The sequence below is a fragment of the Anoplopoma fimbria genome, chromosome 9 (genome assembly GCF_027596085.1).
Source record: "Anoplopoma fimbria isolate UVic2021 breed Golden Eagle Sablefish chromosome 9, Afim_UVic_2022, whole genome shotgun sequence".
NCBI lineage: Eukaryota > Metazoa > Chordata > Actinopteri > Perciformes > Anoplopomatidae > Anoplopoma > Anoplopoma fimbria.
This window is the reverse complement of record NC_072457.1, coordinates 4694629-4722350: the sequence shown is the minus strand read 5'-3', so window position 1 is coordinate 4722350 and position 27722 is coordinate 4694629. Positions and strand designations below refer to the sequence as shown.

The following is a 27722-nucleotide window of genomic DNA, read 5'->3' as shown; positions in this document are numbered from 1 at the left end:
GTAAACCAAAGAAACCAAAAGTTAGTGCTAGTTAACAAACGTTAGCATGCTAACAGACTGAACTCAGATGGTGAACATTAATCCTGTTAGACACCAGTTCACTGTGTCTTAAGTTCAGCCTCTCAGAGCTGATAGCGTGACTGTAAGAGTAAAGTCTGGTTTGATAACCTTTAATCAAACAGTATTTTAATCTCAGTGATAACACGATTGTTGAACGTCACTTTCATGTTAAATCATTGTCTTACATGACACTGCGACTTTTTATACCACAGAAATGTCATCTTTTTTTCTGTAATTCTGCCTCAGTTGAGTTTAAAAACAAAGTACAAGTTGTTCTACGATTTAAAGCAACAGTTTGACAATTTGGGAAATGCACTTATTTCCCACCCAGGAGCAATAACTAGTCTTATATATCTTATATAACAAGTCTTGCCGTTATCACGAGGTTGCCTGGCAACCAGCGGAGGAAAATAACCCCCCCTCTCTTAAAATCCAAACGTGTAATTTTTACACTTTGTTGTTGTGCTGATTAAACAAACAAGATAACTTGTGTTGGTTGGTGGAGTCTGTCACCTTTGGACATAGTGTGGCTAGCAGTTCCCCCCCCGTTTCCAGTCTTTATGCTAAGCTAAGCTTTGCAATGGCCTGCTGAAGCTTTGTATCCACCATACAGACATTAGTATAAGTCCACTCAATGCTCACCAAGAAAGCGAATGAGCGAATTTCACAAAACTTTGAACCGTTCAGCATTTCTATTTCTGTTATTGTTTAACAGGGGAAGAAAAAAAACCAGTCTGAATGTTGTGGTACATTCCCTTTACTGACATTCAATGTCAATAGTTTACATTGCATACAAGCATATCGTATAGAAAAACTATGCACATCAACATTTACACTTTATATACACACAAACATTATGGCTTATGGAAAAAAAGAAAAAAAAAGCAGTCAGTGGTCGGCTGTTCATGTTCAGGATAAATTAAACTCCACTAGTGTTTTATGCAAATCCTGCTTCCTGCTCATACAGCTGCTAGCACAACAGTGAGGCTCAGGAAGACTTCAGCATTAAATCGCTTCATTATTTTTATCGGGAAATAAAATAAAAATCAGCTCTGAGCTGCCGATGGGAGGAAATATTCCCTCTGAATGAAGCATTTGTGTCTTTGTACCTGTACTAAGTGGAGAAACATATTATAGAACTGGATCGTCATAGATGTGTTTTGAATTCGTGCTGATACAGAAAGAAAAGTGGCCGTGAGTTAAACTATACACCATCAGCTTCTTCTTCTTTGGACTGTCCAACAACTCCACCATTCCTGTCCTTAAAAAAAAAAAAATCCACCTAATTTAATTTTAATGACCATGCTGTTGTTCAAAAGTGAAAGTTGTTCAAATTCCTGCGATAAATGAATAAAATGTATTATTAGTGCATAGATGAAGGCTATAACGGGACAATATTTTCCTGCTATTTCAAACTCTGTAGCTTCATAAATGCATCCTCTTTTATCCCCAAAAATAAGACAAATGGCAAATTTGGGAATTCTAGAATAAGAGAAATCTTTGACATTTCACCACATTTGTGAATTATGACAAGTTGAACTTTTTTGATCTGATATTACATACATTTCTTCAGAGAAAACCTTTCAGATGGCACAAATATGTTCATAAGCTTATAAAACCTTGTTAAATGTTGGTTGTCATGGCAGCTCTTCCTGGCTGTTGCAGGTTTTTGGGGGCACTCTTGAACTTTGGCAGCGTTACGTGTTCAAACGTTTCATTAAACTTCTCAGTGTGTCTTTGTTGTATTCACTTAATGCTGGTTTGGAGACATTTGTTCACTCTTACATTTTGAGGACAATTTCCATCAGCGACCAAACTGTTCTGCGTTTAATTTGACTCCTACGTCGGGTGTAGTTTTACATTAAAACATTGTAGTAACAGAGCTTCCAATTATGGTTGTTCTATAAAAGAATAATCAGAATGATGCACATGATTTTCAAATATACTGAATGACCAGAAAAAAACTCCTGGAAATCATGATGCTGTATTTTACAACAGTTCTTTAAACACAACCTTCTTGAGGCTGTAGTGGATTGCATTTTGATCACAGCTGCTCCTCCGTTTGTACAGTAGATAAAAAGGTGGACACGTTATTATAAACATGTCGATAAAATGCAGTGGAGCTACAACTACTTTTATTTTTGTGGACACTCTTGTTTAGAGTCGTTTGCAGTGTCTAAATATCATCTAGCAGCTTGAAGTCAACATGGGGCACTGATGGTTAACTTAGAGGACAGGATGACAATCAGCTCGGTCTAAAAGCAAACAGTCGGGTGCTCTTATGAACATTTAAATCAGGGTTTCTTGCTGTTAATCTTAAGAGATTCCTTCCTGATTGTAAGCTATGAAGGAAAAAAACAAGACAAACCCAAAGAGTGTCTTTGAAAGTTAAAGTCGTCCCTCTCTGCGTGTCCTTGTGTAGCTGCCGTGGACAGATATTAACAAGCAGAGGGACTTCAAAGTACTTAAAGGGCCAGTGTGTAGGATTTGGCAGCATTTAGTGGTGAGGATGAAGGTTTTAACCAGCTGAAACATTTCAAGGGTGCGAAATGTGTAGGAGAACTAAGGCGGCCGACGCTAAAATGCAAACATGCCTGTCTGGATTCAGTGTTTAGTTTGTCCTTTACGGGCTTCTGTAGAAACATGGCAGCCGGCTACGTTTGTAGATATAAAACGGCTCAATGTAAGGTCATGAAAAGACAACGATTCTTATTTTCAGGTGATAGAAAACATGCTTTTTAAATATTATATTCCATTATATTCCAGATTCCTGCTAAATGCTACACACTGTTCCTTTAATTTGTCCATCTTTGTACAGAATGGCGACTGGACTTAGTCCTCCATCACTAACAGTGAAACACATAAAGTGGGGATGTCTTAATGTCCAGTATAAACAGGAGGAATGATTTTCATGTTCATAAGTTCACCTGACTCTGAAACGTTGTGAGCCCGTCCTTTAGCTGTTGTGATTCAGCAGATGAGAAGAACTCAGTCTCACCTGATGCTGAACACACGGTCATGTGACTAGTTTCTACTAGTTTGTGTGTTTTAGCTTTACATGCACAGAGTTAAATAGTTTTAGGGGCTTTTGTTCTGCTCTTGTTTAACTACAAACAGTGCTGGAGTCACAGTGAGGGGCACAACAACAGTCTGACAAGATAAATTAGATTATTTTTTTTTGGACTTAAGCTTCGTCGTGGTGATATTCACTCTCCTGTTAAGACGGTCAAATTCAAGCATGAGTTTTGCTCAGATCTCCAGCTGCTCACAAACACAAAGAATTTAGTGTTGTTTGCAGAGACTGTTAACAGTTTGGGTTTAATGTTTATTAATATGCGCATCAGAACCACAAAGTGCTCTTTAGTGTTCAGTCATTCTGGGATTCACACCCGTTCTCCTGCCTGTGTTAATGCCTCGCTCTGCTCACTGACAAGAAATGTAAATACTGGGTCCATTGTGTGATTAACAATTAATCATCATTGCCAACATCTGCAAATGCATTATTTTGTCTAACAGTCCCAAGCTATTCTGCATATATTGGCATTAAACAGCAAAAAAAAAAAAAAACAGCAAATTTTACATTTAAGGAGCTAAAACAAGTTAATGTTTTGTCATTTTTCTTTGATAATTTTTTTTTTTTTGCTGATGGACCATTTAATCGGTGACCTAATTGTTTCAGCGGCAGGGAATTGAACCCCCGAACCCGGCAGTGTTAATGTCTTTGTTCTACTTTTAGAGCGGTCACTACATGAGGGAGATGCCATAAATATCATAGCTGCATGTAAATATATTTAATATAGCTGTTTATTGCTATAAACGTAGAAATTAAACTCTTTAAAACAGAGTGCTGAATTTCCTACTTTAACATTAGTGATAAAGTTTCTATGACGGGAGGCTGGCGAGGAAACTGACCTGCAAGTTTTTTTCCTTCTTTGACCTTCTGAGGCAATTTTTCCCCGAGCTGAAGCCCCGGAGAAAAGGCACCGAGCAGCTTTTTTTTTCTTCTCCTTTTTGGTTTTGGAGGAGTTCATTTTTTCGCCGTCAGGTCAGCCGGTGCCGTGGCTGCTGTACTCGAAGACGCCCTTCTTGAAGAACGGCGAGAACTCACAGATGGCGTGTTTGGTGAGATGGAAACCGCTGCCGTCTTCGTCGGCTCGGAGAGGAGAGCTGGAGGACGACAGCATCACTCGGAACAAGTTCCTCAGATAACGCTGTAGAAAAAAAACAACAGCACAGAGTGACCTCACACTTCCAGACCTCGTACGTTTCTACTTCTTAAAGTGGCCCTATTATGCTTTTCCACTTTTTCCCGCTCCTTTAGTGTTTTATATTTATTTTTTTTACATGTAAAAGGTCCGTAGAGTGTAAAACCTGAAGTCCACTATAAAAGGAGTTACCCTCCCCCTCAGAAGCTCCTGAGCTCCTGAAACGGCTCTATTGATTTCTCTTCTTCACTTCTGTAACTTTATGAGGTCATAATGTAACTTTATGAGGTCACAATGTTACGGAAGTGACGTAAAACTCCTTCCGGCTAGTTTGGCCCTCAAACAACAAAAGAGAGAGACCGGGCTGAAGCTCCGGAGGGAGAGTTTTTATTAAATGTGAAACGTTGACCAATCACAACAGAGCGGGCTCGCTGACCAATCAGGGCAGACTTTGCTTTCTGGAGGGAGGAGCAAGTGCTACAATGGAGCGTTTCAGAGAGAGGGTGAGAAGAGGTGCTGCAGGACAACCAGGATGAGGAAAACAAGGAGGATTATGGGCATTAACGCATGTAAACATGTTGTAACTGCAACTTAAGATAAAAATATGCACCCGGAAAATAGCAGAATATAGGGCCTGTTTAAAAAAACAAAACAGGATGATTTGTCTCACATGAGTGAATAAAACCTTATTAAAGTGTCTTACCTCCAAGTGGTTCCGGCGTTCGGCGATCATCCGCTCATCTCGGTTTCCAAACAGTTTCTTGGGAGGGAACTCAAGAGCTGCCAGCTGAAGCAGAGAACACGACATCACACACTTCAGTGACACTGGTAAAGTGTTTCAACAGGGTAAAGAAAAGGTTGTAAAAGTGGATCTCACCTCTGGGTATTTTAGTTTGAGGCTCTTGTGCATTTCCCGGAAGCGACTGTAGCGTCTGAACACGGTCCACATCTCATCCATCACAGTGATCTGATCACAGAGAGGGAAAACGTTTGATGAAGAGATAAAAACTCTAACACTAAAGCTTTTAATGTACAAACTCAGGTCTGATGCTTTCTAATCTGTATGTACAACAAGAAAATCCAAAAAGGATCCAGACGATTTCACACAGGGAGCAACTAAACCTAAACACTTCACAATCTCATAAAATCTGAGTACAAATTAGTCCAGTACAACAAAATCTTTAACTATGAACTCAATACGAAACAAATATACAGCTGAGTTTACACATTTCCAACAATGAGCCTCGTAAAGAAAGATGTTATGGCAGAACTACTGTATTACCAAATAAAGTGGTGGATAGTAACTCTGCATTAACTCAAAAAATGTACTTACGTAAAAGAAAAATCCATTTAATGCTACTTTACACTTCTACTACACTACATTTCAGAAGAGACCATTGTCCTTTTAACTGAACTACATGTATTTTAAAGCTTAAATTTAATTGCAGATTCAGATTATTGACACAAAATAAAATAATAAAAATAATACATTATGATGCACCATTAAAGATTAACTAACCAGCAGTATATCAAGTAGTTTAATGTTTTTCCACCCTTACCAGCTGCAACAATTGTAATCTAATAATATTTAATACATTATTCTGAAATGGGCCATTCTGTATATGGAGTACTTTAAGTATATTTTGATGCTAATACAATTTGTAATTTTTTCAAGTGTATTTCGACACAGTGGTAATACTACTTTCACTTAAGTAAAACATCTGAATACTTCTTTCAACAACACCACTGAGTGCAATAAGCATAAAGCCAAATTGTAAATGCTAATTTGTTAAATATTTACACTGTTATGTTTCCTGAAAGCTTTTACTGATAATGGATTACATTCTAAAATACATATTATTTTGATGCTAATACAATACAATAGATAAGAAAAAACTAAATAACATCTTAATGATGAAAAACGAGACCACACATAAGAAAAATGAACAGGTCAGATCATAAATGACTGACTATGATGATGAAGACAAAGACAGCGGAGTGAACTCACCTTCACCTCGAACTCAAAGTGCTCGTCCTTCCCCTGCCCGCGGAGAACGTAACGAGGAATGCTAATCTTAACGGGCTCCTGAAGGCCGTCGCTGCTCGACCCGAGAGGACGGCCGACCAGGTGCTGCAGAAGAAAGTCACCGGGAGGACGGGAAGAAAGACGGAGAAGAGAAGAAGAAAAGATGGTGGAGGGTAAAGGGTTGATTCAGAAGAAAATACAATCATTTTCATGAATCATTTTCTTGAACATGATTTGAGAATGATTAACTATGATTACCAACTATAATCAGTCAATAAGAATCATAGAAAGTAAAATCTTTATTACCCTGTTAACACAATTAACATTTTAAGACACATTAAACATTATTACTTCAATACAAACTAATCATATTTCATCTGTAATCAATTCACATCATGACAAATCCTTCCATTTTCGTCAAGACATCAGAGCACAGCATTTTTATTAAAGTGCAAACTGCAAAATTTTAGACCAAACTGCAATTAAGTTAAATCATAATTTTCCCTTTAAACCAAATGCAACAAATAAATCAAACAAGAATAATCAAAAATCGTGAACGTGACAGTAAACAAGCAATTTCAACTTTCATATATAGATTGAAAATGTTTATCTTCATTCATTATGATTCCATATAAACTACAGAAATTACAGTTAATACAAATCAACATGATCTGTGCAGCTTAATCTCAAAAGAATATCTTAATGGCGTTGTGGCAAAATGGCCGAATCACAAAATTACATTTGAATAATAGATGTTTTAAAATGTTTAAAAATATTCTAAAAATACTTTCAGATGCGTCCATTTTACTCTCCATTAAATGGAAACACTTGTTTAACACATCCAACAAATTTGATGACTACCTGATCACAGGTGAAAGTGCCTTTAGGTGAGTAACTCAGGTACACAGATGATTAATCAAGATCTCAGCTTCTGAGGAACAACCAAAACATAACATCCACGAGTCGCTCTGACTTCTGGGATCAGAGACGGAGGGAACGTCGGCCGAGAATCGTCTGGACTCCACCCTCTTTTGTCCAGTTGTAAACGTGATATCGACCACTAGACAGTTGTCGTTCGTCCTCACAACCAGATTTCTGATGTCTGAACGCCTGCGGAGTTTGAGTCCCTTAAACTGGGGCTGAACTCGGACCAGACTGGACCCCCGCGGCACCGGGTGAAAGACGCCGTCCTCCTGGAGAAGAGCCATGTGAGTGTCCGTCAGGAAGAACTGAAATATGGCGTCCCGATGCCAGCGGGTTGAGTTCTTCACCCTGACGCTGGCGTAGAGCAGAGGACAAACGTGTGCCAGAGAAGGTTTGCCAGGACCGTCCATGTTCCCGTGGACGATGTAGAGCAGGTCTGCGAGGACCCGCTTGAATCTGGAACTGACTTGAAGGCCGTTTCCCAGGACGATGTCAGGAACGCTCGACGTCCAATCCAGAGAGAGGGCCATGAGGTCATCAGAGAGTAACGGGTGATCTCCAGTCCCTTCAGGGAACTCTTCAGGAGAAAGAAGCTTCAGTAAAGCTTTGCAGAACTCCTGAGTGAGCCCTTTGCTGTGGGTGAAAACTACCAAGACGGGGTCTTCGGTGCAGCCAATTAGGCGAACGTGCTGCCCTGCCAAGCTAATCTGGACCTTCTTGATTTCCAGGAGATTAAAATGGTGACGCACAGCTATGGTGTCATCTGAATTTGTTTCACTGGACAGTACTATTATGTCCTTTTCTGACAAAAGCAAGCACCCAGGATGTGGGATCGGCTGCTTAGTGTTGGCGGTTTGGAGCCAGAAGATACTCATAAGTTTGTTGACTTTTGCTCGAGGGGTCAGAGATTCCAACTTTTCGAGAATCTTCTGGGATGAAAGTGACTGTAGCCGAGACAAGGCTGGTGGAAACTGGACCAGCCTCTGATAAAACACTTCAGGATATGTGTTTTTGACAGACAACACGGAGCCTTCAGGCAATCCAGAGACGCCCGGGATCGCAGACGTACCGCAACTCTGAGGACGACTAAGGGCGCGATCCTTTGACGGATCGACCAAAGGGACTTTGTTTTCTTGGAGGACGCAAGGTTCTGGCTCCGGTTTAAGCTGCATTCGATGAATCAGTGGCAGCTCCTGGGACATCATGGTCACATACTGAGAGAGCACAACTTTCATATCGTCCACTCGTACATTTCTAATTATGTCCCCTGTGCCCTGTAGTAGTCTACCGGCGTCTTTGTACGCTTCGGACAGCCTTCCAGTAAAGTACCCCAAAACGAAGCTCTTGTTCGCTGCCACTTTCTCCGTTTTTGTGTCCGTCTCTTGTTTTATTTGACCGTTAACGGATTCTTTCGACTCCTGATTGAAATTGACAGAGTTTTGCAACTTTGACGGTTGATCATTGGGAAATTCTGCATCTTTGGCTTGTCCTGGGTCACATGTTTGGGTCTTGCCTGCTGCATCTTCAACCTTTTTATCATCATCAGGAACAAAGCAGGCCAAATCGCTTCTTCTTTCGTCAGTGATATTCTCTTTTTCATCAATCCTGTTGGTCTCAGAGTTTGCGGCTGTGCCACAAATCTTCTGTTGACCAATGCCACAACGGTCAAGTTCAGAAACATCTTGGCCCACTTCTCCTGGAGGGATACTCGCTCCTCTATTCAACCAATTGTTTTTTTCACCATCTTTGTCAGGCACTTCCTCTTTTTCAATCAAGACTTCAGCTGTGGATTCTAGTTTTTTTTTGTACTCTGGTTCTTCCAACATGTTTTCCTGGATGTGAAGAGGGGGTTTTGCCTCGAGGATCGGGGCCGGCAGCAAGCTAGACCTCAACCCGCAGGCTTTCTGTGTGCACAAGGGGGGGGGGGATCCATGACTAGATCGTCATGAAGGACGTGAAGGCTCTTTGAATAATACTGAAGTCCATGATCCACCCCATTGAGAATTAGAGTTCCTCCATCACCAGATGCACAGGTAAGATGTAGGTGATTCAAGATGAACCGTGTGAAGAGGTTCGGCATGCAAATTAGGATGACAAGTGTACAAAAACAACCCTCAACCTCTTTCTGAAAACTTTAAATTCTAATCAAACGTGGGCAAAGTAGCATTTTCCAATAATTCTTATGATGATATCCTGCTGTGACTACATGGATGGTTTTTAGAGATCTCCTGCATTTTGTTTTTAGGTTTCTGGCTCAAACTCCACCCATCTTGCACTTTGACAGAAAAAAAGGCATCTGAAAATACTTTTATACCTATGTTTGATTCCATGTTGTTTGAAATGAAGGACAGTGAGCTGAACTATTACATTTTCAGTCATTTCAAGGTGTTTTGTTGTCTGTTAAGTCTACGTTTCCATGCATCAACTTTCACCATCCTACAGAGGATAATGGGCTTCCTTCCTTCGGGTCTTTCAAAAATCAGTCACAAATAATAGATTAGAAAAAATGCATCTGTCTGTGCCCTCCTGTATTTGGTAACCTTACCAATATACAATGGAAACCCATTCATAATTTCTTTAAAAATACATTGATTGTGTACAATTATATGAGGAATCATATTCAGATTTTTATTGAGTAATTGTTAACATGCTTATGAGCGATAGCAGGCACATTTTCTTAAAATTAAAAAGGATCAAAGATTTTTAATGATTGATTATGGAATTATCATTATCCCAAAACTAAAACAAGATTCTGGTCTTACCTCATATTTAAGCCTCCTTGGATTAATGGTTTGAAGCTTTTCATCATCCTGAAAACAATGAAACTTAACATCAACTCTCAGTTTTATTAAATTACAAATATACACTTTTAATTCTTAATCTGCTAGATATCAGGCATTTTTGTATTAATAACCCAAAGTTGTAAATTATACTTCATGATGAAAGGAGAAAGGGTAAAATTCAACAAAACCAGGATACATTATAAACCAGGTGGAGAAGAACCCAATTAAAAGAGCTACAAACCAAACTGATTGATAGGGGTGTGACTAAATCGTTCCATAAGCGTATTTTGGGAGAGTCATGCAGATTAGGAGGAGGGAAAGTCTCATACAGGGCAGGAGGATCCTGGTCTTACCTCATCTGTTAATCTAACAGAGCTACAGTCAAAAGCTTCTTCCTCCTCCTGCAGGGTTAAAGAGCTAAACATCAGTTCTACACAGAGAAAACCTGTCACTGGACCTGCTGGATTTCTTTATTCACTCTTTACTTTTAAAAGACAAAACAGATAGCGGCTACAGTGAGTGCCTTTAAAAGGAGCAAGTTTAGTAGTGAGAATGCAACTAACATAGTTATTGATTAATCTGGCAATGAATCAATGCTTTGGTCCATCAAACAGTCAAAAATGGCCATAACAATTTAGAATCCATGGTGACGTCTTCAGATGTTATATTTTGCGTCGGACCCGTTTAGACCTTGTTTTTATTCACAATGACATAAAAATGAACAGCAACGTCTTGCTTCTGAGAAGCTGAAACCAGAAAATGTTTGATATTTTTGCTTGAAATATGACTTTGACCTATTTATTCAATTTTAAAATAGCTGGAGATTCATGTACTACTAGAGTCTTGATGTGCTGAAAGATTAAAAGGTGACATAATCAGCTTTATCGGCCAAGTATGTGAACACACATACAAGGAATTTGTCCACAGTAAATAGAACAGGAACAACAAAGCTGAAACAATAAAGGTTAGATAGGACTATTGTGTCCAGATGTTTGCATAAAATAAGTGTATAAATAAATATATATATATTCTTTTCAACATAAACGAAATTCAAATGTTTTAGTTGTAAATATTTTAGTGCAAATAAATACATATTGAATGGTTGGATATGTGGAGTATATGCATGTACACATGTCTAGATACAGTATATACAGTAGGTAGGATTTATATTTACAGGGGGAAAAAGGTGCATTTTAACTGTAAGAATATCACCTATATGGGAAGTAAGTGGATGTTTTACTGTGTGACTGATGTTAAGTGTTCATCAGAGTGAAGGTCTGTGGGGATAAAGCTGTTTTTGAGTCAGTGTGAGGGACATTTTCTTACCCTGAGTGATTCAGAGGACAGAGACAGATCCATGTTGCTGCTGCTTCCATTGAGAAGATTCATCTTGCGTAACCTTCGTTGGACTTCCTCTTCAATGTACGCATTTATCCTACAACCAATAAGAACGAGGAAGCAACAACAAATTAATAAGGACCCAAACTGTTGATGGAAAGATCAGTAACAGGGTGTACAAAAGTATTGATTTCCAGCGTGGGGAAAAGGATTAAAGTTAATATTTGTTGACGACGGTGTACCTGTCATCTGACAGCGGCAGCAGAGTGTTCAGACTCTGGATGTGGCTGACCGGAGAGCTGCTGTGACTCGTCTTCTCATCGTTACTGACGGAGTGACTCCTGTGGTTCTCTTCTCCTTCGCTGATCCGCTGTCTCAGCTTCTGGATCTCCCGCTCAACTCTAGAGAGAAAGATTTTTCATTTGATCAAGTGGAAACAATGAGTTTCTTGAATGTATTATTTGTTATTATTCATTCAGCATCTTAAATGCACAATATTTGTATTGTTTGACAAAAGATTATTGTTTGTTTCCAGTGTAGTTCATATTTTTGTAACTAGGCACCCGCTGCCCACGCTCAGGGTTTTGTTAGACATCATTGTCACAGATAGAATTCTATAAAAAAGCACCACCAACATGTTTGAGAAAGTCAATTCATTCTTTAGATGCTTTAGAAACAGGAGGTCTTAAAAATCTACACTTGAGTAAATATTTTACCACCAAAAATCTAAATTGTTTACAGGATATTTAATATTATTTTCCTTATAATGTGTTAACACTTGACTTCTTTCTTTACATGGCTTGAATAAAAGGCAATAAAGTAGCCCATGAATATGAGATAAGAGTTTATAGTTATTGCAATAAGGAGGTTGGTTTATGGAGTTTTGGAGCGCGAAGAACAACATAAGAGCTGCCTTTAATAAATTGTCAAGTTGTCTTTACATTTTAAAAAGGACTACCAGGTTAATCATGCAGGTTTATAATTTTGTTATATATATTGTATAACTTTGTTTTATTAAAGACCCTGACCTCTGCTGGTCCAGGTCGGCCCCCATCCTCAGGTTCTTGATGGTCGAGCTTTTGTGTCTCTGCTCCTCGCTGTCGGGCTCCAGGGAGACGCTGCGCCTCAGGGCCGAGTGCCTCCTCTCCAGCCGGGCCACCGCCTGCTCCATCCCCTCCCTCTGCTGCTTCTCCTTAGACTCCAGGATCTCCTTCTCCTTCCTCCTCACCTTCTCCTCCTGCCGCGCCACGTTGGCCGTGAACTCGTAGGTCTCCTGTAGCTGCTGGAGCTGCTGGGCGCCGAGCAAGTGGAGGTTCAGTTTCTCCTCTTTGTCCTCCAGCTCCTTCTCCACCTGGAACAGCGTGTTGTCGAGCCCCGGCGGGCTGTCGCAGTTCCCGTTGTTGCCGCCGCCGCTGCGCTCCAGCATCTCGGCGGCCCTCTGCTTCTCCTCGGCCAGCGCGGGGAGAAGACCATCGGCCACGCTGGCCAGCTGGCGCTCCTTAAACTGCAGTCTGTGCTCCGCCTGTTTGACCAGCTGCTCCTCCTGGCAGACAGCCGTGGCGTCCTGCGCCCCTTTCTCCTTCGTCTCCTTCGTCTCCTTCAGGTGCTGATGTCGCTCTTTGAGTCCATGGGAGAGGTGCAGCAGTGTACTACGCTCAGCGGCCACCTCCTTCTCCAGGCGCTCCCTCTGCTGACAGAGCCCCTCCTCCAGCTGGCCCAGCTCCTTCACTTGCGCCTCCTTGAAGTCTGTGTATCGCGCCTGGGCGGATCTCGCCTCCTCGCCGGCGCCCTCCACATCTGGCCGCTCAGCAGTCTCTTTGGCGCGGAGGAGGGCTTCTCTGATCTCAGCCAGGGCTCGGCGTTCCTCCTCCAGGCGGCGGGCATCCTCCCGGGTCAGCAGGGTGGTGGCTGCCTCGTGTTTCTCTCTCAGCTGCTCCTCCAGCCGCCCCACCAGGCTCAGCTGCTCCCGCTCCTCCTCCTCCAGCCGCCGCCGCTCCGTCTCCAGACGCACCTTCTGCTCCTCGCGCTCCCTCTTTAGTCTCTCCAGCTCGCGGTAGATCTCCGTCTGCTCGGCGGCCTCCTGCTGCAGCCTCTGCTCCTCGTCCAGCTGCTCCTCGTCCAGCTGCTCTTCTGCTTCACCCTCCTGCTGCTGTTTCTCCTGATGGGGCTCCTCCCCGTGGACCTCTGAGCGTCTCTCCTCCTCAAAGCGCTCCTTCTCGGCCAGGAAGTCTCGCAGGCGGCTCTCGATGTCCTGGCTGCGGCGGCGGAGGCTCTCCTCCTGATGGAGGATCCGCTGCTGCACCTCCTGCGACTCCTTACGCTGACTCTCCACCTCCTGCTGGAGGCGCTCCAGCTCGACCTTCTCACTCTGGTGCTTTGCCTCCATCTCTGTGATCAGCCTCCTAAAGCGACAACAAAAAGTGGGGCATGTTTAACATACAATGTAAAATTATGATATCTTCATTTGACTTAGATTGGACTATTTTGTCCACACGTTTGCCTAAAATAAGTGTATAAAAATATTTGTTTTCTTAAATAAATGAAATGAAAGTCTATATTCAAGTCAAGTGTTTCAGTTGTAAATAATAAAGTGCAAAGATATACCTACAGACACAACAAAAAATGTGTTACTGTACTGTAGTTGTGATATCTTAATAGTTTTTTGGGTGAAGAAAAGCATTTCTAAATATAGGATTTTTGTATTCTTTAAAGTTAAATACTCAGAACATTTAATATATTGTGCTACCAACTCCAACATGATTGAATTTTTTGGAATTTTTTAAAGTTTATTTATACCTTTAAACTGTAGTAAATTAAAATTAGATTAGAAAGGATTCAGATTTGATCACAAGATTTAATGCAGAGTATAGATGTGATGAAATTAAACTGAAACAATCCTGTTTATGAGCTCATGGTCAAGTCTCTCAGTCACTTTTGAGCCTCTTGTACCTTTTCAGCTCCAGTTTTTCCAGCTCTTCTCGCTGCTGTCTCTCAAACTCCAGCCTGAGAACAGAAAAACCTTTGTCACCTTTTTTTTTTTTCCTTCTTTACTCTCATAAAAACAACCAACAACACTGAGACACATCAACATTCAACACCACAGCTAGTAAAATGCACTTAGTGAAAGAATCTTTCAGCACAAAATGACAGGCTTCAAATGAAATGCCAGGGCGATGTGAAAAAAAGCGACGATACATTCTCTACTCTCAGATGTCTAAATGGAGACAGAAGCAGCGAGATGGCGTGCAAAATAATAATAAAAAATAAAAAATAAACACAATGAGGTGTCAGGTTGAGAGACTGGACAAGTCAACATATGTGTTTGTGTCAGAAACGGGACAGTTAGACAGGAAGTGGACGGCTGAGTCTACCTGAGGAAGACGGGGCCCTTCTCAGTGAAGAGACTGTCAACAGGACGAGGTTGATTAGAGATAAATCACTCACATAAAGTGTGCACAGATGAAAGGAAACTGTGCTCTTAATAATCTAACAAAACACACTGCTGCCTTACAGAGAGCGGACAACAAACAAACAAATCTCTCTTTACATTTGTGTGAAAATAATCCTTGAATCACTTATATTATATATTTTTTGACAAGAGCTAACAATTAGAGGAAACATTTGTCCTGATGGTGGCAATAAAGCTCAGGGGGGGTTCATCCTCATGTAACAATGTATATAACATATCATAAAAACAGTCATATCACAATCCAGCAACTAGAAATATTTGTCCTGAAGGTGGCACTAAAGGTAAACTCATGTAGTGTCCACAATGGAGGTGGTTCATCCTCTGGGGAGCATGAATACTCGCGGTAGAGTTCACAATATACTTGGCTGCTATTTTTTTCTATACGTTTGTTGTTGTCAACAAATCTCATGTTCAGATCAAAATCAAAAACACTTTCACTTCCTGTGTGTAGGTTTTAGCTCCAAGACCAGTGTTAAAAAATTTAAATAAAAACTTGACTGACCCAGAGAAAGCCTCAATAAAAAAGTTTATTTGTCACTTGCAATTGTCACTAAATGCAAAACATTTATTCACCAATATGAATCGTGAGAGCGAGATATAGATGTCACAGCCAGACAGAGATGCAGCCCTAATTGGACCACCTTTGGAAAAATGTGTTCTAGTATTCATTTCGTGAGAACCTTAGTTAAAGCAGGACATCGTCTCTCCTCTTCTAGGATAACAGGACGGTAATGAGAAGAAGCCAAGCCAAGGTCTGCCTCTTTCAAGCGTATGCAAGTGTGTCCGGTTAGCGAGAGAGAGAGAGAGGCGAGTGTGCAGTGCGTATTCTGTTGCAGGTTGCAGTTGTTGTATATTTGTGTGAGCGGCCATATTTTTTTTTACGATATTAACCTTAGTGATGTGTGTGCCAAATGTGTTCAGCCTAGTTGCCTTGGCTTGCATCCCAGACATTATCTATATTGCATATCAAATCTGAGTAGGACTTTGGTTCCTACTGAAGATGTAAATCTATGAAAACATAAATATATAGTTTTATGTTTTGAAAAAGTCTCAGTAGTTTCCTAAAATAGCTGGTCACTGTCGTTTCTTAAAAGTGTGAATAAACAGAACTATTTATAACCGAACTCCTGAACTTCATTCATTTTGAGCTATCAGGAGGACTTTTTTTAAGCCACATTTTGTTGCGTTTTATTTAATCTCGCCTACGGTATTTTAATCTTTGTCAGTTCTGTACGGATGCAGATAAACATGATCAGAAGCTGAACGTCAGCTCTTAAAAATGGAGAACCTAAAGCCCAGTAGGGGGTTTGATGCCGAGGGGAGATGCACTGCAGGGTCTGAGCCGATAACCACATGCAGCTGATGCTCTTTGTGGATTCATGAACTCACCCGGGGTTGTAGAGCATCACAGTGGAGAGGCTCTCACAGGACTTAGACAGATCCGTCATAGAGAGGCTCAATGTAGAGAGCAGGCCACTCTGAGGGGGGGGAAAGGTTAAAGGTCAGAAGGTCTACAACATTACTGTCTCACCTGAGAGCAGGTTTCCTTCAGGGTCTCTGAAGGTCTAAAGTCTCACCTTTCGTTTCTCCCTCAGCTTGGCCGCCTCCTTCGGATGGTTGAACCGAAACATGTTTGTCCTGCCGAGCAGAATAACAGCACCTGGACGGAAACACGACAAAAAACAGAAACTGAAAACTGTCCGGGACAGATTCCTCTTTCACCCTGTGAGGATTAAACGTGTTCTCATGTTTCACAACGTGTGCAGCTTTAAAGAACTCATGAGATGTCAGAGGCTTTCTTAATGTCTCTTCAGACGACCTCGTGGCTCTCACCTTGGTTGAGCTGCGACGACTCCGTCACCTGAACTCCGTTCACTGAACACTGAGCTCCGCCGAGCGGCACCAGAGTCACTTTACCGTTCTGGTTCTGAAACATACAGTGTTCACTCTCCAGGTCCAGACCGTGCAGGACTGCAAGAGGAAGAAATCGCACATGAATGCTACTCTCTGCCAAAAAAAACAAACCACTTCTGCACAATAACAATAATGAGTTATAGAGCTCCTGTGATAACAAAGAGGAGGGGTGAGAAAGTTCTTAAAAGGGAAACAAATAAAAAGCTTTCATAAAAGTGTTAATATAGAGGTAAAGATACATGTTCTAGAAAAAAGAATTTAAAGTAGAGATGCACCGATTGCAATTCTCTTTTTCTATTCTGAAGAAAGAACATTGTTCAACTTTTATATAATGACTACTGGAACATTAAATGTATGTAATGTAATGTACAAACACATTATTTGTATATCAAAAGCATGCATGTGGGCGTGTATTTACAAATGTGTATTTCCCTATTTTTTCCCCCCTTTCTTTTCTGTGATTTCCAATGAAATGTAATAAGCCTGTATGAAAACCCGTCCCCTGCAGCTTGTTAAAAGTACTCCCTGCTGGTTGTTGATTAAAAAAAACATTTAAAAAAAACGTCTCATTTGACGAACTCACTGATGTCCTGCTCTGTGGACGCGTCCTCTCGGCCCACGTACGTCCGTCCCTCCTAGAACAGAGGGGAAAAAACAAAGACATTTAGAAGTCAATCTGAAAAAGAAAAACACTTAATTCTGCTCAGGTTAATTATTTTTGGAGTACCTCGTTGATGGGAAGATTGTGATTACTAAATGTACTTTTCCTGTTTCCAATCTTTTTCTTAAGTGGCAATGTTTTCTGTTTTGTTTTGTTGTCACTATTCTAGCAAATTTATTTTATTTTTAACCCTGAAGAAGCCTGAAGACAAGAGTAACACTTTCTTCAATCCAGATTTATTAACTGTTACAGTTATATATCATATATATCGATCGTTTAAGCTACGTCCACCAGGTGAAGTGTTTCAGGTGACCTCTGACCTTTAGATGGTACAGGATGATGCCGGTACTGAGGAGGTCGTCGTCGATGCCGATGAGGTGAGGCAGATCGGAGTCCAACACAACACCGATCCCCTCTTTCCTCAGAGCGAGAGTCTCCTCCTGCAGACATCACAGCCACAATCAGGTTTATTACAAAGTAAGTTTTCACATACGGACAATTTCCCTTAGCATAACAGTCAAAATAAATAGAATGAGACAAAAGAAAAAGTCTGTTTTAAAATTAGTTGTACATTGGTTGAAACAAAGAGGATATGAATGCTCAAAATATTAACTAAAGAATGTGCAAGGTGAAAATAATAACCCCTGGTTTGCAAAACTGTACATTACTGTAATGCATTGTGTTTGATTTGGAGACTTGCATTAAAGCTGAAGTTGGGAACTTTAATAAAAAAACAACTTTTTATCATATTTGCTCAGACTGCCACTATATACTGTCAGTAGTACATGAGACAGAAAATCTGTGAAACACAAACACACAACAGCCCCAAAGGAAAACAACCAATCAGAGCAGAGGAGTCTCTAGAGCAGCTGTCAATCACTGCTGGTGAAGCTAATGAACTTGTATCAAACCGCCAAACCAAGCAGCGCTGATTGAATATGAATCAAGATTCTGTTTCTGCATTGCATCAAATGTTTTCAGACAAACATTTTAGTGTATGTTGAGCTGTAAAATAAGGTAAAACGTGGCTATGATTTCACAAAAACAATCAAACTTGTGCAATAAGAAAATATAATTAGCCAAAAAATACCAAATTAAAAAGCTAAATAATACAAATAAATGTGCAACTGCAGAGTCCATCCGGTCTTTCCCCACTACCGACACATCAGCAGAGATTGTTGAGGATTTCAACATGTTTAAATCAGACAGTCCACAAAGAGTGAGCAACATGAATGATGAACAGACTGACCTTGAGAATGTTCTGCGTCTCGTTCCACTTGTTGGTCCACTCTTTGGTCAGCTCCAGGACCTGCAAACACAAACACACCAATAGAAACTCAACGGAAACCCTCTTTAGCACAGAAAAGAGATCTACTTATGCAAAGCCACATTACTAGTTTACTAAAACATCAAATAAAGGTCTAGTCACGCTTTCTGCTGCAAAATTTTGAAATCAAACTTCTCAGTCGGCAGGTTAAAAACATTAAACTCACTCTGGCTTCGTTCTGGTGCAGTTTCTCCTCCATACTCAGAGCAGTGGGAGAATCCAGGAGAGCAATCTGACACAGAAACACAAAAAGGTCAGAAACACTTTGGTCGGGTTGTATTAGTGACGTTGATGCTGTGACTTGATTATGATTTTAATAATAAACAGACAGAACAGTGTGTCATAAAAAGATTCATCAAAATAACATCTGTTTCTTGATTTCAGTCCAACAAATAGGAAACATTATATGATCTTAGGTCATTTAATCATCACTCTCCCTAATCCTGCTTCATTTTCTTCTAGTTTACTTTCTTCTTAATGTTTAACCACCAGAATAACTTGAAATAATCCTCAGTCCACCTCCCTAAATTTGAAGACAGATGCTGTGACAGCAGCAGAGTGAGACCTCCTCCTGACTCTCTGTCGCTGTGTATCCGTCACCGTTTTGTTTACCTGGTTGCCCTGAATCAGCAGAGCTTTCAGTCGGGCGATCTCGGCCCGCAGTTCTCTGATCAGCCTGACGTTGCAGTCCTCGTTGATGGTGGGTTTGTTGATGATGTTCTTGGCCCGGTTAGCGTACCGCAGCGTGCTGAGCGTCTCGCCGTAGTTCACGTCGGCGGGGGAAACGGCTGCGAAGAAAAGCGATACACAGAATACTTAAATAAAAACAGGGGTCTCTAATAATGAACTGTGATTTATCAAATAAGAATGTGCCCCTCAGGCAGACACACAGTTTTCTAGAGATAGCTGCAGTGATTTGATGAAGAGGAGATCCAAAATAAGGTACCAATAAGAGCTAAACCTGATTGTAATAACACAGCAATCGTCAGATCCAAGGTGTATATAAATGTGATTTATATGCGTAATCAATTTGATCATTATTTCATTCCCCTGATAGTGATAATTTGCAGTACTTCTTTGCTAAATTGTGAAGTACTTTGTAAAGTCTGTTTCAGTTTGAGCTCTATGAATTATTAGCTGATTATCTTTTATGATGTTTCGTGATATTGATTTAGATATTAATGATTTACAGGTACATGTGATGAATGATTGGTAGGGCCGCTATTCATTTGAAATGGATACAGGAAGCGTTAACAGCAAGAAAAAATTCAAAAGCTGAAATGGGATCAGATCAGAAAACAAGTATGCGTCGTCCTAAAATATGACCAGGTTTATTAAATCAAATAGAGGGAATTATAAATAAAAGCCAGACTCTAATATAAGCCTGCTTCAAATAAAAATGTACAGTACATCAAATACTTCTGTTTATTGGAAGGATTAAAACGTCTGTATGTGAGTTGGTGTTTGTGTCTCACTGGCGATCATGATGGTCTTGGAGTTGCCGCCCAGACTGTCTTTCAGCAGCCATGTGAGCACCGAGTCTCTGTAGGGAACGAACACCGCCCTCTTCTTCAGGTTGGTGTTCACGCCGTCCTGCGTCATGTCAGCTGGAGCAGAAACAGAAAACAGAATCCTTCAGTCAGCAGGAGCGACGAAAAAAAACATTGTGACTGAAATACACATGAAAATGAAAAGAAACAGATTTCAGATTCTGTTTTTCTGACCGAGAGCAGAGATGACGTTGCCGAGGGTGACCAGCGACTTGTTGATGTTTCCTCCTTCTTTCAGTCGGACGCCTGTCGCTCCGGTGGCGTCGGCTCGCTCGCTGCCGGCCAGATCGACCAGGTGGATCTTACTGACCGTCTCACTGGGCATCTCCGCATCGAACTTAGCCTGCAGAGAGAGAAAGAGAGAGAGAGGGTGTCAAAATTTCCTTTAAAAATGTAGGGTGTTATACAAGATACAAGATTTTTTTTGTTAATTTCATACAAAAACATTGTGCATAAAATTATTTTTAAAAAGATACCATGTAGTTTAAGCGTTTTTTGGGGAAGTCCTCCACATTTTTCACTAGAGAACTATAAGTACTCTAAACTACAGTGTCTTTTTACAGCAAGAATAATAGTATGTTATGGTGACATACAGTCTGCATGAAAAATCACCCAAACTGATCTACTTTAAGAAAAAATCTCGGGCTTTATTTTGGTGAAAATCCGAAACAAAAATAACAAGCTTTAGTTATTTTTTTTAAATAAAAACAGATAATAACTAAATAAATTAATAAATACTCAGGTAATTATTATCTGAAATTTCAGTCAAAACAAATAAGACAAATAAGATTTCCAGTTATTGAAAATTTAGCAAAGCAGGATGAACTGTTTCCACCAATGAAAAGAAGAAGTTTGTTTTTAGGATGATTAGATTTATCGCCTTTTGCCATCAACCTGCACCACAGTTCTTATAACTGTTCTTCTTCTTGGACACTAACATTTGCCATTTTGCAGCAGCTGTCTGGTGATGAAACCAAAACAGAAAACCTAAATCACCTATTTTTAGTGACTCATGCAAAACAAACCCTCTGTGGAGAAATCCTTTACTTTCTGAAGTCAGTGAATTGTTTCTGACCTGTGTGAAGTTGATGGTGAAGATGGCGTGCGAGCGGCTGCTGACGTCGTTCATGCTGGTGCTGGCGGTGGTGCGGTTGATGTTTCCGGCCTCCATCAGCTCCTCCACGTCGCTGTAGTTCTGCACCAGGTGTTTGGACAGATCTGAGACCAGGAGGGACGGGGACATGTTACAGGACATCGACAAATGAAAAAAAACACTGAGAAAACATGCAAACTGGGTAGATAATCCCCTAAAACTCAACTAGAAGACTGTAATATACATTTTTAAAAGGCTTTTATTTCTTATTTTCACCTGCTGAAAACACAAACCACACATTTTCTCTTCCCTGACAAAAAAACAGGCTAAATAAAAAACAGATTATTGTACAGAATAATGTGCAGAGGTGTTACATAATAAATCCATCAACAAGAAGAGTGCAGCCTCACCTTCTACATACGGTCCGTCCTTCGGGTGCTCCCTGACTCTGAGGTTGTAGGTCTGAGTGGATTTCCTCCTCAGCAGGTCTCTCACCCTCTCGTTGTAGATCTCCAGGTAGCTGAGGGCATAAACCAGAGGAAAACATGGCTGCAGTCCAAACTCAGTATTGTAAGAGAACAAATCTGAGATACAGAGTACTGAGTGTTTCCTATCTGTGTTAGCAGCCTCAAACACAAGACTACATTTACTTGCTAAATATATGTCTTCCTGAAGCAAGCTTAAGTCGCTACCTGTTTTTTGTCAACCTGGGAAGAACAAGAGGAAAGATGAAGGAGACTGACATCCATCAAACTGAGGATGAAACTCTACGACTAAAACAATGGGACTAAAATAATAAAAGTTTCACATCCTGTGGATTCAGATCTAAATTTAAAAGATGCACGCTAAGCACCTGTGCTTCTGTTCAGAGGTTATTGAAGTCTGATAACAGAGCTGGTGCAGACTCACTGTGAGCACGGAACGGGCGTTGAAGATAAAAACATCTAGCCGGTCTCACTCACCTGACTTCCGTACGAAACGAAGCTTCATCCCACCGAGTTGCCGCGGCGATACGACTGAACAAACCTTCACAGAACCTCGGGATCAGACCTGCGTCCCCCTGAAACAACAACAGCGACACACACGGAAAGTTAATACTTACACATGGAATCGAGGATTGATGAATGCCATTTGGAAACATTGCGAGTGTTAAACATGTCCGGTTGTTTTTTGTCTCACTGGATTTCCCATCATGGTGTAGGACTTCCCCGAGCCGGTCTGACCGTAGGCGAAGACGCAGGCGTTGTAGCCCTCGAACGCCGCCCTCAGCACGTCAGAGCCCAGATCTTTGAAAACCTGCAAATGAAAACAAGAAAATGATATCTATTTATTTCTGCTGATACCTCATTCAAGTTTTCTGCCGACGTGTTAATGGGTGCAAAACATTTCTCTCCAGGTTTGACACTGACATGACTCAGTGTTGATGTTGCAGAGCTGTAATGTGAGATGTCAGAGCTCGTGAGGAGCTCCAGTTTAGAGTCCTGAGTAAACACACACAGAGCGTAACAGCAACGAGCTGCTGTGACCGAGAACAAGAGTTTGATAAATCCTTCAACCTCGGACCTCAAATACAAACCATTTTACACCAATAATCCTCCAAAAAGAACAAGGGGAGATTTGCAAAACAGGATTGGGAAAGATTTGCCAGATTAACCCTCTGAAACCTAAGATTGTGTTACATCTTTATTACAGAAAAGATATGCAATACAATATACAATTGAGTATCAGTAGTATATTTATGTTCTGTTTGGATTTATTGCCGTATGATTACAGGTTCTCTACATAATACTGATATCTGTATATAATACACTAATAAAAGAAGCATATTGGTCAGTAAAATTCTACCAGTGTAACAAGAAAATTTCAAACTTTGATGCTTCAATTCTTTTCTGATTTTCATTTGGGATAAACGTGTTTCCCATCATGCATTCAGAGATGAGAACAGGAAGTGTGAAATAATAATAATAAATGTCTGAAGAGATTTGATCTATCTTGTAAAAATGCTTTTTCAACAACATTTCATACCATATGTATATTCTTTTTGTATTCGTTATAGTTTTGTTAAATTTTTACATTATATAGGTGGAGGCTTCAAATAAGCCCAGTGGGAGTTCTGCCTCTTCCTGCACTGTAATATTATTTATCTATGTTATCTTTTTTCATATTTTTCAATTGTGCAAATAAAATAAACAAAAAAAAAAGAAAGTCTTGTTTAATTCATGTCAGTGTTCTCGTGTTTATAACCTCGTCTCCTCTTTAAACCCGCTGAGAAAAATAAAAACAGTCGTGATTGTTATTCACCTTTTCCTGGGAGACGAATGTGGAGCTCTTACAGTCCGAGGAGTCGTAGGAGAAGTCGTAGGTGAACGTTTTGGTTCGATCCCTCGTCGAGTCAGCTGCGATGCCATCAGGGATCTTTATGGGAACACAAAATAAAAAAAGACACGGCTTCAGCTACAAAGTGATAGGATCTCATTCAGCCTGAATCACATCCTGAGTGAACTGAAAAAGTACCTTCAGGTTGGTGATGGAGGTTTTGGTCCCCTCCATCTTGATGATGCATTTTGCGGTCAAGTCTTTCTCCCTGTAAAAGATCAATAAAGTTTATGTAGCTGTAAAAATAAAAAAACATTGATTGATTTTACGATAAGAACACGGGACAGGCTTCAGCGTCTGTGAACTTCAACACGTCAGCATCAAGAGAATCTTTTGTAAACCTTTTCCAGAATCTGTTATTATTAATCTAAAGCACTTCCTGTCCTTCCTTTCACCAAAAATACCAAAAATAAGGACATTTCTTTGCTGGAATTGGGACGCACCCCAAACAGTATTTATGTTTTCATTATCACTGATGAGACGCTGATGATCGTCAGGAGACTAATCCATATACGTAACCATATAACAGGCATAAACATACAGCTGTATGTACATAATAGTAATATGTTTATGCTTGTTTTATAGTTATATAGAAGCTTTTTTGTCTTTATGTCCATTTCCGTATTCCCTGTTCTTGAAATGTGTCCAAGTACACTGAGAGCAACTTAAAACCAGAGTCACATTTCTTTCTATGGCCAATAAAGATGTTTTATTGTGGGGGTATTACTGCATCTTATGTGCTAAAGCTCCATCAAACTGGAGAGCAGTGTTTCAGTAGCTTCAGACGTGTAAAAACATGTTCCCAAACGATCCAATAATCACCGGCTATTTATGCTGTATCAAAGGTAAAATGAATAAATACTCAAATATATTTAAAACTACATCACACTGTGATTTGGTGGCTACTCTACATGAACTATAACTTATTTGAAACACCCTTATCTGTGATATATATATATATATATATATATATATATATATATATATACTTCCAACAGTCTGAACGAGACTCTGCTGTTTTAATTGTGATGTTGACAATCCTGGTTGACCGGAATAAAAACCCACATGACTGAACATGAATTGTATCAGCAGGGCGACATGTTTGCTCAGTCGAGTTTGATCATCCGTCTCCTCCCTGGTTTGTTTTTTAGGCTCAACAACATCCTTCATGTCTGATTTAAAGCAGAAACAGAAACGCTTCACGTCTGTGCTTTTAGGTTGAAAGTCTTTGAACTTCATATGTTCTGTAAGTTAAATCTGCATGGACTGTGTTTATAACCAGACATTAAGGCGTTCGTATCGAAAAGCAACACTATAACCGAACAACACATTATGTAACACTGTGTGCTCTCATTATGGCCGTGTCATAAAATGGAGACACATGGTCCTGTCTATAAAATGTAATAAAATAGATTGAAGATCAGCACATTATCAAATCAAAGAAGCTAACCTATTTTTTAGGCTTACATTTTTTTTTTTTTAAACAATCTACAGAATGGTTTAATAATCTACTAATCGATTATTAACTAATTTTGTTTTACAGTTCTTTAATTTGATAGTTTTAAGTCAGCAATTACTCAGTAGAGCAATGAAATAATTAGTTGACTTATCGCTGGGTAAATTGATACCAAATAAGTATATATGGCAAATAAATATCATTGTTATCCTAAAAAACATTCAGAAGTAATAATACAAAGAGTTTAATCGTGCTGGTGTTTTTCTCCGTTCTCAAATTGCTTCCTCAACAATGTATTTAAAAGGATCTTTTGATAGTTTTAAGTCTCAATGAAAACGGATCTCTGCTGGTAAAAATACTAGTGGGATGTTTGCACAAAAGGAGTGAAAGGGAAATAATTTAACCAATTGTCTGCTTTCTCTTCTTTATTCTCTGCCTGTTGTCAACAGAAACTCACTAACGCCCAGCTGCACCTGCTCCGCCTCTCAGGGACCAGAGTTGGAACGTAACTAAGTACATTTACTTAAACACAAATTTGAGGTGCTTATACTTTACTTGAGCATTTAAATTTTTTGCAACTTTAGCCTATACTTCTCCCACACTATATATCAGAGGTAAATATTGTACTTTTGTCTGATAGCTTTAGTAACAGTTTTTCGTTTCCTATCCTGTCCAGTGAAAAACTTGTATCTCCAGATGTGTTGATGTTGAATGTTTGTGATAAACTGAAGGATGAAGTGTTGAGAAATCCTCCTACTTCTTCAGCTAAATAAACTCTTTAAAATCCTTTTGGATCAGCTGGAGGTTCTCACAGTACAAAGACTCTACAAACATATGAAGATCTTATAGAATATGATGCATTTATGTAGATTAAACTATCCAAAAGTATAAATATATATAATACACATTAATGCAGCAGTAATATTTAAACAAAAACACTCACAGGGAACATTTTACTGCACAATGAGTGCTTTTCCTTCCCACACTTTGTGTATATTTTGCTGATATTATGGAGGTACTTTTATAATTATTTTGACAGTATGGTTTCAGTACTTTTACTTCCCACTTTGTGTATATTTTCCTGATATTATAGAGATACTTTTAAAGGTATTTTAACAGTATGGTCTCAGTACTTTTCCTTCATTAAAGGCTCTGAATACTTCTTCCACAGCTCCTCTAATCTCACCTGCTCTGCCTCTCAGGGACAAACAGGTGAGATTAATGTTTTCATCCTGTGTGTAAACAAACACCTGCTGCATTCAACCCATTGAGGTGAACACATATATAAACACACATATAAAAACACATATATATGAACACACATATATATAAACATATATAAACACACATATATATATAAACATATATAAACACATATATAAACACACATATATATATATATAAACACACATATATAAACACACATATATATAACACACATATATAAACACATATATAAAAACACACACATATATATAAACACACATATAAACACACATATATATAAACACATATATATAAACATATATATAAACACACATATATATATATAACACACATATATATAAACACATATATATATAAACACATATATATAAACACACATATATAAACACACATATATAAACACACATATATATATATATAAACACACAGTATATATAAACACATATATATATAAACACATATATATAAACATATATATACATATATATAAACACACATATATATAAACACATATATATATAAACACATATATATATACACACATATATATATATAAAACACATATATATATAAACATATATATATAAACACACATATATATATATATATAAACATATATATATAATACATACATATATATATATATAAACACACATATATATATAAAACACATATATATAAACACACATATATATAAACACACATATATATATATATATATATATATATATATATATATATACATATATACACATATAAATCTAAAGGGCCTGAGGCTCTTTATATAATAACTTCACTGTTGTAGTATCAATATATATATATATATATATATATATATATATATATATATATAATATATAAATATAAATATATATATATATATATATATATATATATATATATATATATATATATACATATATGTATATAATGTTGTCCTGAGCTCACCTTCTGTTCATGGGCCGGACCCGCACAGCCACCCGAACCGAAGCCATTGCGCATGTGCGTCCAGTCCAGTTGGTTAGTTAGCAGGTTAGCCTCTAGCGCTTAGCTAACATGCTAACAGCTAGCATGGGTCGCAGCTCGGGGATAAAGAGGGAGAGAGTGGAGATGACCGACCGACGGCACTGAACAATGGAGAGCCAGTGACGGGAGGAGGGAGGGAGGGAGGGAGGGGCAGCCCCGTGGACGGTGTTATCGTCCGGTGACACCGCGGCGCCGTCCCGCTGTTAACCGGCTCACAGCCATAGTAACTGTTAGCCTGCTAGCCTGTTAGCCTGCTAGCTTCATATGACGAGGAAGAGGCGAAGTAA

At 39.4% G+C, this 27722-nt stretch overlaps 1 protein-coding gene across 5 annotated transcripts in view; it reads right to left on the bottom strand.

Annotated features, from left to right (window-relative positions):
- Window positions 1-809: 809 nt before the first annotated feature.
- The window catches only part of kif16ba (kinesin family member 16Ba), a 26972-nt gene continuing 59 nt past the window's right edge, over window positions 810-27722 (bottom strand). Inside the window, exons 1-28 of one of the 5 annotated variants that reach the window (XR_008531396.1) lie at window positions 27358-27722; window positions 23865-23934; window positions 23652-23765; window positions 22530-22646; window positions 22313-22410; window positions 21761-21870; window positions 21333-21475; window positions 20432-20600; window positions 20183-20314; window positions 19320-19495; window positions 18874-18939; window positions 18630-18689; window positions 17701-17820; window positions 17303-17354; window positions 16639-16776; window positions 16383-16465; window positions 16195-16283; window positions 14286-14339; window positions 12365-13738; window positions 11579-11737; window positions 11325-11433; window positions 10352-10399; window positions 9978-10025; window positions 6274-6396; window positions 5143-5232; window positions 4969-5052; window positions 3973-4271; window positions 810-1321 (exon numbers count right to left, since the gene is read on the bottom strand). The exon at window positions 27358-27722 is cut by the window's right edge and continues 59 nt beyond it. Coding sequence is in view for 4 of the 5 variants with exons in the window: in XM_054603645.1 (XP_054459620.1) it covers window positions 7188-9119; window positions 9978-10025; window positions 10352-10399; window positions 11325-11433; window positions 11579-11737; window positions 12365-13738; window positions 14286-14339; window positions 16195-16283; window positions 16383-16465; window positions 16639-16776; window positions 17303-17354; window positions 17701-17820; window positions 18630-18689; window positions 18874-18939; window positions 19320-19495; window positions 20183-20314; window positions 20432-20600; window positions 21333-21475; window positions 21761-21870; window positions 22313-22410; window positions 22530-22646; window positions 23652-23765; window positions 23865-23934; window positions 27358-27404 (5508 nt within the window). In the remaining variant the exon portion in view is untranslated. Of the gene's footprint in view, window positions 4272-4968; window positions 5053-5142; window positions 5233-6273; window positions 6397-6605; window positions 9120-9977; window positions 10026-10351; window positions 10400-11324; window positions 11434-11578; window positions 11738-12364; window positions 13739-14285; window positions 14340-16194; window positions 16284-16382; window positions 16466-16638; window positions 16777-17302; window positions 17355-17700; window positions 17821-18629; window positions 18690-18873; window positions 18940-19319; window positions 19496-20182; window positions 20315-20431; window positions 20601-21332; window positions 21476-21760; window positions 21871-22312; window positions 22411-22529; window positions 22647-23651; window positions 23766-23864; window positions 23935-27357 lie in introns of those variants that run through there. The other 4 variants (XM_054603646.1, XM_054603647.1, XM_054603645.1 and 1 more) reach the window with 4 other exon arrangements.